At 33.6% G+C, this 15,048-nt stretch overlaps 1 protein-coding gene across 1 annotated transcript in view; it reads right to left on the bottom strand.

The window, feature by feature from the left end:
• Positions 1-15,048, bottom strand: part of ADAM32 (ADAM metallopeptidase domain 32) — a 185,744-nt gene that overhangs the window by 165,461 nt on the left and 5,235 nt on the right. The window contains exons 3-5 of the mRNA XM_055335462.1: positions 10,130-10,209; positions 2,778-2,839; positions 137-212 (exon numbers count right to left, since the gene is read on the bottom strand). Of these exons, the coding sequence (XP_055191437.1) occupies positions 137-212; positions 2,778-2,839; positions 10,130-10,209 (218 nt within the window). The remainder of the gene's footprint in view (positions 1-136; positions 213-2,777; positions 2,840-10,129; positions 10,210-15,048) is intronic.

Below are 15,048 nucleotides of genomic sequence, written 5' to 3'. Positions count from 1 at the left end.
TAATAATGAGGGAAATGAGACAATAAATGAATACTTAAATATATCCCCTATGAATACAGTGTTCTGTATTAGGAAAACATTTATTCAATGTAAAAAAGGTTTAAAAAATTTGTAAAATATAGAACTTAAATCTTACCTGAATATCTGAAGGATGAGAATTCACAGACCCTTGATTATATAAATAAACCATAAAATTATGTGCTAAAAAAAACCTGAATATAAAAAAAGAAAGAATATTAAGTTATTCTTTTTTTTAAAGTTATTCTTTTTGAAACATACAAAGCAGTGCTCAGCAAACTAACACCTTCAAGCCGAATCTGACCTATTCTGTCTTTGTAAATAAAGTTTTATTGGAACACAGTTACATCCACTAATTTATGTATGGCCCATGGCTGTTTTCAAGCTACAATAGCAGAATTGAGTTATTTTAATAGTGATAATATGGTCCTCAAAGCCTGAAATATTTACTATCTGGGCCTTTATAATAAGTCTGCAAATCCAACAAAAGGAGTATTTTCTTTTGACATATAATAATTTATATTCAAAGCAATACATACTCAAAATAATTTTCCTATTTTAATGAACTCCTTTACTTTTTTATTTTAATTAACTCCTTTAAAATAAGAAAAGACTACAAGATGAGAAAAAAAGGCATTTAAAAAATTTTTTTATGTAATGAATTTTTTTTTAAGATTTTATTTATTTATTCATGAGAGACACAACACACACAGAGAGAGAGAGAGAGAGAGGCAGAGACAAAGGCAGAGGGAGAAGCAGGCTCCATGCAGGGAGCCTGATGTGGGACTGGATCCCGGGTCCCCAGGATCACACCCTGGACTGATGGCGGTGCTAAACCACTGAGCCACCTGGCTTCCTGGCATTTTAAAATTTACAAAGATATGAACTAGATGTAGGATTATGAAAGTTTACCATTTTCTCATTCTTTCAAAGTTTCACTAGCATGCATATATATGTCCTTTATAATGAAGTAGAAGGGTATTGTGTAAAAGTCATATTAATCTGAATGTAGATACTGAAACTACAAGTCCAAGTTTTAACCTTCTCTGGTATCATTGCCTTTACTTATTATCCTACTCCAGGTATGTTTCCTCAGCTCATGGTCACTCCTCAATCCAATGTAGCATAACTAGATCACCCAGGACTAGCTAGTTGAGAATCCTCCACTAAAAGTGATTTCATATTGTCAAATCCACAAGAGTTTGAAATCAAGTAAAACTACTCTGACACATACGTAACTGTTGACCCCACTTCCTTTCTTTAAATCATCTACTCTTCATTTCAATGACACCATTTCCACCTGGATTCCCTAATATCTTTCTGTATACTTTTATGAGTCCCACTGGTCTGAGTCCTTGCTTCTTCCTTTACGTGTTCCCATGGCATTCAATTCTGGGTTGTTTTTGCTTCTCACCTTTGATATTCACTCCTACCTCTACAGATTTATCTTGTTCATTCCTGGTGCTTCATTTATACCTATATAAATAGGTGGCACACTCACATTCTAAATTGAATCTATCAACTGGACATTTCTCTTGAGATATCCCACAAGCACTTCATATTTAACATTTTTTAAACTGAGCCTATATTTTTCCCGACTCAGATCTGTTTCCCTTCTCCTTCACTGCCACATCAAATCTCTACCACTATATTCAATGTTAGCTCATTTTTTCCTGCCACCTTAGTATATACCTCAAAGTTGTAAATAATTTCCTAATTATCATTATGCTATCATAATCATTATGCAAGTAATTTCTCAAAAAATTGCACACATGCTCTACAACCATCTACTAAATTCCAGTTCCTATAATTCTTACCACTATTTACAGTCCTGATAAGAAGTTCAAATGTAATGTGAGTTCCCTCACTTTCCCACTTATATACTTGAAAAGATCTCTGAGTTGTCATTTACCATATTCTTCTTCCCTTCTGTCTAAAAGAGTAGGTTAATTCTTCTTTTACTCAATGCTATACTTTGGCAGTTTACACAATGAATTACTTTGTTTATATATATCTTTCTAAGAAACTTCCACTCAGCCAATAAACTTTGTTTCTTCTTTCTTAAAAAGCAGTCATCTGTACCTGTTTCTTCTTTTTCTGCCAAACATTTTTGAAAATATTTACAACTTACTACCTTAAGTTTCTCACAATCCACCTCTCCCTAATACCATACAGTATATTTCTATAACCAAAATTTAACTGAAACTATCCTATTGAAAGTCAAAAATTAATTCTAAGCCAGCTTTTTTCTACATGAGAGAAAATTTTCATGGCTTCTCAGTTTCCATGATAGAATTAAACCCTACAGAAAGTTATTTCAATTATTTCCTCAATTCCCTGAAGGACAGCACACGCTAGCACTATTTTCCATAAACTATACACCTGCTCTCACAAGTGTATAATCTCATTCCATATTAAATTCCTTAGTCCAGGCCTGTCTTCCTGATCAAACCCTGATATACTTATAGACTTAAAACTTCTTATTCCAACATTCTGCCCTGATTATCTAGGTCCTTCTAGTTTTTTCAACAACAAAATCTTATAATCTTCTTATTTTTTTCTATTCCTAACCCCTCTATTCACAAAAGGCCACTGAGGCATTAGAACCAAAAATTTAAGTAATTCACAGGAAAGCATCTGTTTATCTGAAACAACTAAAATGTTTACTAACAACTAAATTATTTTTAACACTCCATTTTTATTATAAGTAAAAACATATCAATAAAATTAAATACAAAACTAAATGAATAAAATATTACCTTTGCTTAAGGTGTATAGTGTATGGCTTCTCATCTGTTGTAATAACATAGGATATCTGTTCCTAGAGAATCCAGAACAACTGAGATGAAGATCAATGTAATAGCAGCAAAACAATTTTACATCAATAAATTCCTCCAATCTCTAAAATGTCTTGATGAAAATGTCTCCGACTATGTGATTTAAAATTTGCAACAGTATATCAAAAATTATAACATGTATTTATTACATATATATATATGTATTTATTATATAATCCATTCTTACTATTTCCACAAAAATAAGCCTAACCTAAGGATTTATAAAGGATTAGAAATCTATATATAATTGAATTTTAAGTTCTTCTGTAATTAGAGACCACGTGCTATGCTATAATGTCCCTTTAGGTAGCATCTTTGGGATAATAAGGTATCCTATGTATCAGCAAAGCTTATCCTATCAGGCACAAAAGATATTTAACTGTTTTCTTAAAATGTATCACCTGCTTCCTGTATTTTTAAATAGAAGATTCTTGAACAAAATTTGGTATTGTTTTTGACTCTACCATTACTATCCTCAAGTTAAAACATGGATAACAGTAAGTTGTAATATCACTAAGTTACTGAACCTGAGTATTTTATCCAGCCAAAGAGAATATATAAAAATCAAGAATTAGAGCATCGCAAAAAAGAAAACTTATTTAAGATATATTACAACCAAAATGACACAAATACCAAAACACAGAAAAAGATAAGCCTTCCAGGATCTGTGACTGTCAGCCCTGCCAACCCACAAAAACCCCAAAAGGGGCAGCAGAGAGAGAGCCTGGTAGTTTGGGGTCCCTGCAACTCCAACAAACAGACTGGGGGTAAACATCTCATCTGACTGCAGGCCCTGCCCATCAAAGCAAATTTATCTGGGGACAACACAGGGACAGCACCCTGCAGGGCATGGAGACTGCAGTTCTGACAAACATCTGGTCTGACTCAATTCAAGTCCAAGGAGGACCTAGACTGGCCCCTTAATAACACAGGGACCAAACATTGCCCACAAAAAGCAAAGACAGCCATTACAGACAAGTGGACCAAAGGCAAACACGTCTCAATCACAACATTAGGACACATGTAACACAAATAAAAAAACAGTTACATAACAAGGGAAATCTCATAAGGCTAACAACAGACTTATCACCAGAAACTGCAGGCTGAAAGAGACTGGCATGATATATTCAAAATGTTAAAAGGAAGAAAATCTGCAGCCAAGAATAGTCTATCCATCAAGGATATCACACAGAAGGAGAGACCAAGAGTTTCCCAGAGGAACAAATGTTAAAGGAATCCATCACGACTAAATCAGCCTTAAAAGAAATGGTAAAGAAAATACTTTGCCTGGTAAGGAAAAGACCAAAAGCAAGAGTAAGGAGACGCACAGGTGGCTCAGTGGTTAAACAACTGCCTTTGGTGAGCCCAGAGTCCCGGGATCGAGTCCTGAATTGGGCTTCCTGCATGGAGCCTGCTTCTCCCTCTGCTTATGTCTCTGCCTCTCTCTTTCTCTCTGTGTATCTATCATGAATAAATAAATACAATCTTAACAAAAAGCAAAAACAAAAGCAAGAGTAGGAAAAGTAGGAAAGAAAAAAATTTCACAGGTACATATAAACATAATAAAAGTAGTAGATCGATCACTTTTAAAACCAATGAGAAGATTAAAACACAAAAGCAGTAAAACCAGTCAAAAGACTCAAAATTAAAAAAAAGATTCATAACATAAAAAGATGTAAATTATAACATCATATACCTAAAATGTGGGGGGAAGGAATAAAAAAATTCTGTGCTTTCATGTGTTCAAACTCAAGCAACTATCAACTTAATACAGAACTCCAATAAATATAGGATGTTATATATGAACCTAATGATAACAACAACACATCAAATATTTATAATAGATATGCAAAAAATAGAAATCCAAGCATTTCACTAAAGACAGCCATCAAACAAGAGAAGAGAGAAAGAGAAGAACAGAACAGAGAAGAATTACAAAAAAATCTAGAAAACAAGACACAAAATGGCATCAAGTACATAACTATCAATAATTACTTTGAATGTAAATGAACTCCAATCAAAAGGCACAGGGTAACAGAATGGATTAAAAGGCAAGATGTATATACTGCCTATAAGACACTCATTTCACATGTAAAGACACATGCAGATTCAAAGTGAAGGGATGGGAAAACATTTATCATGCAAATATAAGTGAAAAGAAAGCTAGGGCAGCAATAATTATAGCAGACAAAATAGATTTTAAAACAAAGACTGTAACAAGAGACAAAGGACACTACATAATAATAAAATGAACAGTCCAACAAGGAGATGTGACAATTGTAAATATTTAGTTACCAAACATGGGAGTATCCAAATGCTTACATAAAGCAACTATTAACATACATTAAGAAAGAAATCAATAATAATAATAATACAGTAATAGTAGGGTACTTTAACACTCCAATTGTGGGGCACCTAGGTGGCTCACTGGTTGAGGGTCTGCCTTCGGCTCAGGTCCTGATCCCAGGGTCCTGGGATCGAGTTTCGCATTGGGCTCCCTACAGGGAGCCCGCTTCTCCCTCTGCCTATGTCTCTGCCTCTCTTTGTGTGTCTCTCATGAAAAAATAAATAAAATCTTTTAAAAAATTAAAAATAAAAAAAAAACATTTGCATCAATTGATATATCACCCAAACACAAAATCAATAAGGAAACAGTGGCTTTGAATGACACATAGGACAAGATGGAAGTAACAGATATATTCAGAATGTTCCATCCAAAAAGGAGAAGAAGGGACACCTGGGTGGCTCAGTGGTTGAGCGTCTGCCTTTGGCTCAGGGCATGATTCCCATCCCGGGATCGAGTCCCATATCGGGTTCCCTGTGTGGAGCCTGCTTCTCCTTCTGCCTGTGTCTCTGCCTCTCTGTGTCTCTCATGAATAAATAAATAAAATCTTTAAAAAAAAAAAAAGAGAGAGAGAAAAGAATACACAATCCTTTTAAGTACAATTGGAATATTCTACAGAAAAGATCATGTTAGGCTATAAAATAGGTTTCAACAATTTCAAAAAGAGTGATATCATATCATGCATCATTTCTCACCACAATGCTATGAAACTAGAAATCAACTGCAAGAAAAAATTTAGAAAGAACATAAATACGTGGAGGTTAAACAACATACTACTAAGCAATGAATGGATCAACCAATAAATCAAAGGGGAAATTAAAAAAATATATGGAGACAAATGAAAATGAAAACACAGCAGTCCAAAATCTTTGGAATGCAGCAAAAACTGTTCAAAGAGGAAAGATTTTAGCAATACAGGCCTACCTCAAGAAGTAAGAAAAATTTCCAATTAACAACCTAACTTTATATCTAAAGGAGCTAGAAAAAGAACGATTCTCTTATTGTTTGACAATAGGCCCCAAAATAACAGAAGGAAGGAAATAATAGAGATTAGAGCAGAAATAAATGAAATAGAAATTTAAAAAACAACAAACAGATCAGTGAAACCAGGAGCTAGTTCTTTAAAAACATAAACAAAATTGATAAACCTTTAGCCAGAATCAAAAAAAAGGAACACTGAAATAAACAAAATCAGAAATGAAAGAGGAGAAATAACAACCAACACCACCGAGATACAGAAAAATATTAATGAAAAATTTTATGCCAATGAATTGGACAACTTAGAAGGAATGAATAATTTTTTTTAAAGATTTTATTTATTTATTCATGAAATGGATACATTTCTAAAAACAACCAAATCAGTAATCAAAAATCTCCCAACAAATAAAATTCCAGGACCAGATGACTTCACAGGTGAATTCTAGCAAACATTTAAAGTTAATAGCTATTCTTCTGAAACTACTCCAAAAAGTAAAGAGGAAGGAAATGTTCCAAATTCATTCTGGGGCCAGCACTACCCTAATAACAATACCAGAAAAAGTCACTACAAAAAAAGAAAACTACAGGCCAATATCTCTGATGAACATACATATAAAAATCCTCAACAAAATATTAGCAAGACAAATCCAACAATACATTTAAAAAAATCACTCATTACAATCAAGTGGAATTTATTTCTGGGTTACAAGGGTGGTTTAATATTCCAAATCCACCAACATAGTATATCACATTGAAAATAGGATAAATACTATATCATCGTTTAAATAAATGCAAAAAAATGTATTTGACAAAGTACAACAGTCATTCATAATAAAACCCCCAACACAGAAGGTTTACAGGGAACATGCCTCAACATAATAATGAAAAATTAAACATCAACAGCTAACATCATACTCAATGATGAAAAATTGAGAGCTTTTCCCCCAACTAAGTTCAGAAACAAGACCAGGATGTCCACTCTTACTACTTTTATTCAACATAGTACTGGAGGTCCTAGCCACAGCAATAAGAAAAGGAAAAGGAATAAAAGGAATTAAAATTGATAAGAAATAAGTAAAACTTTATTTGCAGATGACATGATACCATAGAGAGAAAACCCTAAAGACTATCAAAATATATCAAAATACTACTAGAATAGATAAATGAATTCAGTAGAGTTGCAGGATACAAAATCAAAGTACAGAAATCTGTTGCATTTCTAAACACTAATAATAAAGTAGCAGAAGGAGAAATTAAGAAAACAATCCCATTTACAATTATAACTAAATAATAAAATATATAGAAATATAAACTTAACTAAAGAGGTGAAAGACCTGTACTCCGAAAACTATAAAGCAATGATGAAAAAAATTAAAATAATAGAGACAAATGGAACAATACTCCATGCTCATGAATTGGGAGAATCGATAATTTTTTTTATAATGTTAATATTACTATCCAAAGTAATCTATAGATTTAATGCAACACCAGCATTTTTTTTCACAGTACTAGAACAAATAATCCTAAAATTTGTATAGAACCACAAAAGACTCTGAATAGCCACAGCAATCTTGAAAAAGAAAAGGAAAGCTGGAGGCATCACAATCCCAGTTTTTAAACTCTACTACAAAGCTGTAGTAATTAAAATAGCATAGTACTGGCACAAATATACACACATAGATCAACAGAACAGAATAGAGAGCACAGAAATAAGCCTACAACTGTAGGGTCAATTAATCTTTCACAAGCAGGAAAGAATATGCAATGCAAAAAAGACAGTCTCTTCAACATTGGTGCTAAGAAAACTGGACAGCCATATGCAAAAAATGAGACTCGACCACTATCTTACACCATATACAAAAATAGACTCAAAATGGATTAAAGACCTAAATACGATGAGACCTGAATACATAAAACTTCTAGAAGAAAACACAGGCACTAGTCTCTTTGACATCAACTATAGAAACATTTTTCTATATAGGTCTCCTCTGGCAAAAGAAACAAAAGCAAAATTAAACTAGTGGGACTATAACAAAATAAAAAGCTTCTGCCCAGCAAAAGGAACAATCAACAAAACAAATAGACAACCCATCAAGTGGGAGGAGATATTTGCAAATGGTATATCCAATAAGGGGTTAATATCCAAAATGTATAAAGAACTTAACACAACACCAAAAAAACTCAAATAATCCAATTTAAAAACAGGCACTAGACATGAACACACATCTCTCCAAAGAAGACATACAGATGGACAACAGTTGCATGAAAAGATGCTCAACATCACTCACCATCAGAAAATGCAAATCAAAACCACAATGAGATACCAGCTCAGACCAGTCAGAATGGCTAAAATAAAAAACACAAGAAACAACAAGTGTTCGCAAGTAGGTAGAAAAAAAGAACCCCATGCACTGTTGGTAAGAATGCAAACTTGTACAGCCACTGTGGAAAACAGTATGGAGGTTTCCTCAAAAAATTAAGAATGGAATAACCATATGATCCAGTAATTTCACTACTAGGTATTTATCCAAAGAATACGAAAACACTAATTTGAAAAAATATATATGCCCCTATATTTGTTGCAGCATTATTTGTAGTAGCCAAGATATGGAAGGAACCCAAGTGCCCATCGATAGATGAATGGATAAAGATGATGTGATACATATACACAATAGAACATTACTCAGCCATAAAAAAAAGAATGAAGTCTTGTAATTTGCAATAACATGAATGGATGTAGAAGGTATAAGGCAAAGTGAAATAACTCAGAGAAAGACAAATACTATATGATTTCATTCATATATGGAATTAAAGAAACAAAACAAAGAAAAAGAGACAAACAAAAAGCAGACCCTTAAATACAGAGAACAAACCACTGATTTCCAGAGAGGAGGTGGATGGGAGGGTAGGTGAAACAGGAAGAGTTGATTAAGAGTATACTTACCATGATGAGCAATGAGAATCACTATATTGTATACTTGAAGCTAATATAGCACTGCATGTTAATTATACTGGAATTAAATAAAGAGAACGAAAACAAGAATTCAAAAAGATGTATGTACCTTATGTTGACTGCAGGACTATTTATAGTAGCCAAGATATGGAAGCAATGTAAGTGTCCATTGATAAATGAATAGGTAAAGAAAATGTGCTGTACACACACACTCACACATCCTAGAATATAGGATGAAATCTTGTCATTTGTGACAACATGCATAGACTGTGAGGGCATTATGCTAAGTGAAATAAATCAGGCTTACAAAGGCAGAGACCATATGATTTCACTCATATGAGGAATCTAAAAAACAAGTGAATAAACAAACAAAAAGCGGAACTGGACCTGTAAATACAAAGAACAGACTAATGGTTGCCAGAGGGAAGAGGGTTTAAGGGATGAGCAAACTGCTTGAAGGGGAGTAGAAGATAGAGGCTTTCATTTTTATGGAATAAGTCATGAAAATAAAAGGTATAGGAAGGGAATATGGCCAATGATATTGCAATAGTGTTGTATGGTGACAGATAGTAGTTATACTTGTGGTGAGCATAGCATCATTTATAGAGATGTTGAATTACTATGTTGTACATCCAAAACTAATGTAACATTGTGTGTCAACTACACTTAAAATTAAAATATTTTTTAAAAAGAGATTGTCCTTAACCATTTTGGGAAAAATTATTCTCTTCATCTGAATCATCTAGATATTACTCAGATAAGAATTATCTTCTACATCATTTTTTATTTGAACTTTTAAAACTCTTACCATAAGCAATGACAAATGTTAGACAAAACACAACATTCTGATCTACATATTTGCTTTTACTATAAAAACTTTAAATTCAATATCAGTAGTAATATTGCATACTTATATTCATTCTATAATGGGGTTGATATATTTAATTGCTATTTATTAAAATAAAAATTTCATATGATATTGTGAAAAATATTGCTTACATTTTCTACTTCTGAATTACCACTTGTATTTGCTTGGATTTTTTCTGGAACTACAATTTGTAGAAAAGAACTTTGAGAACCTGAAGAAAGAAAAAAGGCAGTAAACATGTCTTATATGTGACTAAGTATTTGTTCAAGTTCTTTTGTAGAACTCACTTATGTACATATGAGTCATCACTATGTACTCCTACAAAAATCTTGAAAACACTTACTTTAAAAACAGACAAGATAGTTATGAAAGCCCAAAAAAAGAACTGCACATGGGGACAGGGGCATAGTATTAAACTTACACAGAATTTGCTGCTCCTGAGGAAAACAGAACAGATCAAAAAATAATCAAAGATATATTTCAAGAAAATTTTCCTGAAATAAAAGATTTGAAACCATGGACTAGAAAGTACACCGAATTCAGGAATAAATGATAATAATTAAAACAGACATATTCTATTAAAGTTATTGGGTATTTAAGATAAAGAATCCTACAGGCTCATGAGAAAAAAGAAAGAAAAAGAAAATCATAGTGGGCATTAGGCAGTAAAGCAGGCAAGCTTGAGAATTTTTACATTATCCAACATCAAAAAACTGAAGAACAATGTCTTTATTTCTATAAGTTTTTATTTAAGTTCAAGTTAGTTACCATACATGTTAACATTAGCCTCAGGTGTACAAAAGAGGGATTCAATACTTCCAATCAACACCCAGGGCTCATTGCAGCAAGTATGGACTCCTTAATCCCCATCACCTATTTAACACATGCCCCCGTCCCCCCCACCTCCCTCCCTTCTGGTAACCATCCTCAGAAAAGATCTGTTTCTTGGGTTTGCCTCTCTTTTCCCCCATTTTGCTCATTTGCTTTGTTTTTTAAATTCCACATGAGTGAAATCATACATTATTCATCTTTCTCTGACAGATTTATTTCAGTCAGCATACTACTTACTCTCTAGCTCCATCCATGTTATTGTTAATGACAAGATTTTGTTCTCTTTTTTATGGATGAGTAACATTTCCTTGTTACTTCTTCTTCTCAGATGTTGGGTTAAGGTTAGGGCTTATAGCCAATGTTAGGTTTAGGATTAAGGTTGGGGCCAGGATGAGGGTATGTACCTGGTACCCTATTTAGAGAACTCTCAAGAAGGTTCAATTTAAGGTTAGGTTTATGGGTTGGGGTTAATGTTAGAGTGAAGGTTAGGATTAGGGTTAGATTTTAGGGTAAGTTTAGGGGTTAAGGCTAGGGTTAGGATTTAGAGTTAGGGTTAGGGGTTAACAGTTAAGATTGGCATTAGAGATTACGGTTAGAGGGCTAGGGGGTTACTGGGTTTATATTAATTAAAGAAGATGTCACTTGAATGATGGTTTATACACAGTGTAGTTTTAGTGTGAAACACAAGGCTCTTCCCTTATGCTTCTACATATCCATTTACAAACATATAGATATTAATGAAAGAAAATATTACTTGAACAATGTATTATACACAGTGTAGTTTCAATGAGATAAGCACAGGGCTCTTTCCATGCTCCTAACACATGTTTACAAACACTAGTATCTTAATGAAAGAAGGTGTTACATGAAACACATTATACTCCATGCATTTCATTCAAGTAAGAATAGGTCTATCCCCACATGCTTTTACACATACATTTACAAACACATATACATCAATGAAAAAGATACTACTTGAATGATGGTTTACATACAGTGTAGTCCCAATGAAAAGCATATAGCTATTTCCATATGCATCTATGCTTATGTATAGAAACTTTAATAGAAAGCTGATACTTGAAAGATTAATTATATGCAGAGTGGTTTTAGAGTGTTAAGTATATGGATATTCCCATATGCTTCTACACATTCCTATAGAAAAGAAAATGGGGGCCCTAAAACTTCATACCCAGCAAAATTTTCATTCAAATAGAGGCAAAAGAGATGTATTCACAAGCAAAATCTTAAGGAAACTAGCTCAACGTGCCTGTCACCAAAGCCAGAGAAACTTCTCCAAATGAAGATATCAATAGAGTTAAAGTAAAAGATTAGTAGTAGGTATTAAATAAATATATAATAAGGCTAAAACAACCATGAGAATTATATTTATTTAGTAGAGAGCAAATGATATAGACATAACAACACATATAATAATGTCAGGCAGTATAAAGAGGAATACCATATATGCATACTGATTTCCTTAAATTTATTGCAATGTGGTCCAAAAAGAATTGTGATTAAAGTTGAAAATCAAGTGCTAGAAATACAAACATATTATTCAATTGCATAACAGTATAGAAGAACTAAGATTTAAAATAACCAGTCATGGGATCCCTGGGTGGCGCAGCAGTTTAGCACCTGCCTTTGGCCCAGGGCGCGATTCTGGAGACCCGGGATCGAATCCCATGTCGGGCTCCTGGTAAATGGAGCCTGCTTCTCCCTCTGCCTGTGTCTCTGCCTCTCTCTCTCTCTCTCTCTCTCTCTCTCTCTCATAAATAAATAAAAATTAAAATAAATAAAATAAAATAAAATAACCAGTCATATAATTAAGGGGCGAAAAGGATGTGGGAAGAAGTAGTAAGATACTACATTTTCTAATTATTCACAATGAGGAATCACTATTATTGCCTAAATAACAAATTTATTATGTAAAACCCTATAGATATTCCAAATTGAGAAGAATTTACACAAATGCATCCAGAAAATAAACCAAATCAGATTTTTCAGTGATTTTACCAAAACAAAAGTATGAAATCAGAGGAGTATTACATAATTACAAAGCTCTAAGATCAAAAATCTCAGTCTTAGCAGCAAGTCTAAGTAGGACGAAATAGCCAACTAAAAGAAAAATTTTCATCTGCTTTCAGCTCAGGTTGTGATCCTGGGGTCCCAGGATCAAGTCCCACATCTGGCTTCCCGCAGGAACCTGCTCCTCTCTCTGCATATGTCTCTATGTCTCTCATGAATAAATAAATAAAATCTTTTAAAAAAGAAAAATCTTCATATTGGATCTACAAAATCAAAACCCAATTACTCAGACCTTGTATGGAATAATAAATACTTGCTCTAAGCTAATTTTTAAGGACTTAAAATATAACTGTGGTTCACTTCAGGAAAAGATGCATGCTTACAAGATGACTGGTGATACCTCAAATTTAGGGTCAAATCGGAGTTTCCCATGGGTCTGTGAATTCTTCCTATCATAATATGCCCAATTATGGAACAGCATGTGGAAACAAATATAATCAATATCTTGTGGAATCCCCACTTGGTCTCCCTGACCCACAGAATGAGGATTATTACAGTAAGAAGGGCCAAATGGAAATCTCTGAATATCATATGCACCATCACCAAAACATTAAACCAAGTCTTTCTAAACCCAGAAGTAGTCCAATCCTAAAAAGAACTGAAATATACAAGAGTAGTGATTCCTATTTTCCTATTTTGTTTAAGTTGTGCAGATGATAAGCAATAATGCAATGAGTTGTCTTAAGTTTACTCAGGCGATGACTGCAATGTTCCAAATATAGTCTGAAGCAAAGGAAAGCAACACAAGCACTGGCACCTGCGTGCAATTCCTGATAGAAAAAGGTGTTTTCTCTATCCCAATAAGCAGAGAATTCTAGGAGCAAGTTTGCATTCTCTCTTGACAATGAGAGCAATGTATGTAACTTCACCGTCCATACTGCCTTAGGTATTTATCATTTTTAGTTCTAACATCTCATTATCTGTGGTAAGTGGAATAATAATTGCTTTCCAAGATGTCCATACCCTAATCCCAGAACCTGTGAATATGTCAGGTTACACAGTAAAGTATATTTAGGGTTGCCAATAAGCTGACTTTAAAACAGGGAATTTATCCTGGATTATCCATGTGGTCTTAATTTAATCACAAGAGTCCTTAAAAGAAGATGAATAGGGCAGAAGAAAGAACTAGAAAGATGGTAGTCTGAACACAACTCAGCCCAATGCTCCTAACTTTGAATTTGAGAGGAAGGGGGCCCAGCCAAAGAATGCAAACAGCCATTAGAATCTGAAAAAGGAAAGGCAAAGATGATCTACTACAGCCTATGGAAGGAACACAGTACGGCCAAGGCCCCGATTTTAGCTCAACTGAGACCCACTTTACAAACTGTAAGATAATAAATTTGTATTAAGCCACTAAATTTGTGGTAATCTGTTATAATAACAATAACACTAATATGTCATCTAAGAGAAAATTATTCTGGAATTCTGGAATGAAACTGGACCACTACCTCACATCACATACAGATATAAATTCAAAATGGATTAAAACTTGAATATATAACCTGAAACCATTAAACTCCTACAAGAAAATATAGGCAGTAAGTTCTCTGATATCAATCTTGGCAATATTTTTTGGATTAGTCTCTTCAGAGAAGGGCATATAAACTAAAAATAAATAATGGGATTACATAAAACTAAAAAACTTGTGCAGCAAAGGAAACCATCAACAAAATGAAAAGGCAACCTACTGAATGGGAGTAGATGTTTGCAAATCATATATCTGATAAGGGGTTAATATCCAAAATATATAAAGAACTTACACAACTTAATATCTAAAGAAAACCCAAATGAACAACTCAATCAAGAAATGGGCAGAGGACTTAAATACACATTACTCCAAAGAAAACATACAGATGGCCAACTGGCCCAAGAAAAGATGTTTAACGCCTTTAATCATCAGGGAAATGCAACTCAAAACTACAATGAGATATCACTTTATATCCATCAGACCGGTTATCAAAAAAGACAAAAAATACTCCGTGCTGGCAAGGATGTGGAGAAAAGAAAATCCTCATATACTGTTGGTGGGAATGTAAATTAGTGTAGCCACTACAGAAAACAGTATGGAGGTTCTCAAAAAATGAAAAGTAGAGCTATCATGTGATGCAGTAATTCCATTGCTGGATATTTA

Source organism: Nyctereutes procyonoides, unplaced genomic scaffold, assembly GCF_905146905.1.
Source record: "Nyctereutes procyonoides isolate TBG_1078 unplaced genomic scaffold, NYPRO_anot_genome, whole genome shotgun sequence".
NCBI lineage: Eukaryota > Metazoa > Chordata > Mammalia > Carnivora > Canidae > Nyctereutes > Nyctereutes procyonoides.
Note: the sequence above shows the minus strand (reverse complement) of the source record. Positions and strands in the feature narration are given on the sequence as shown.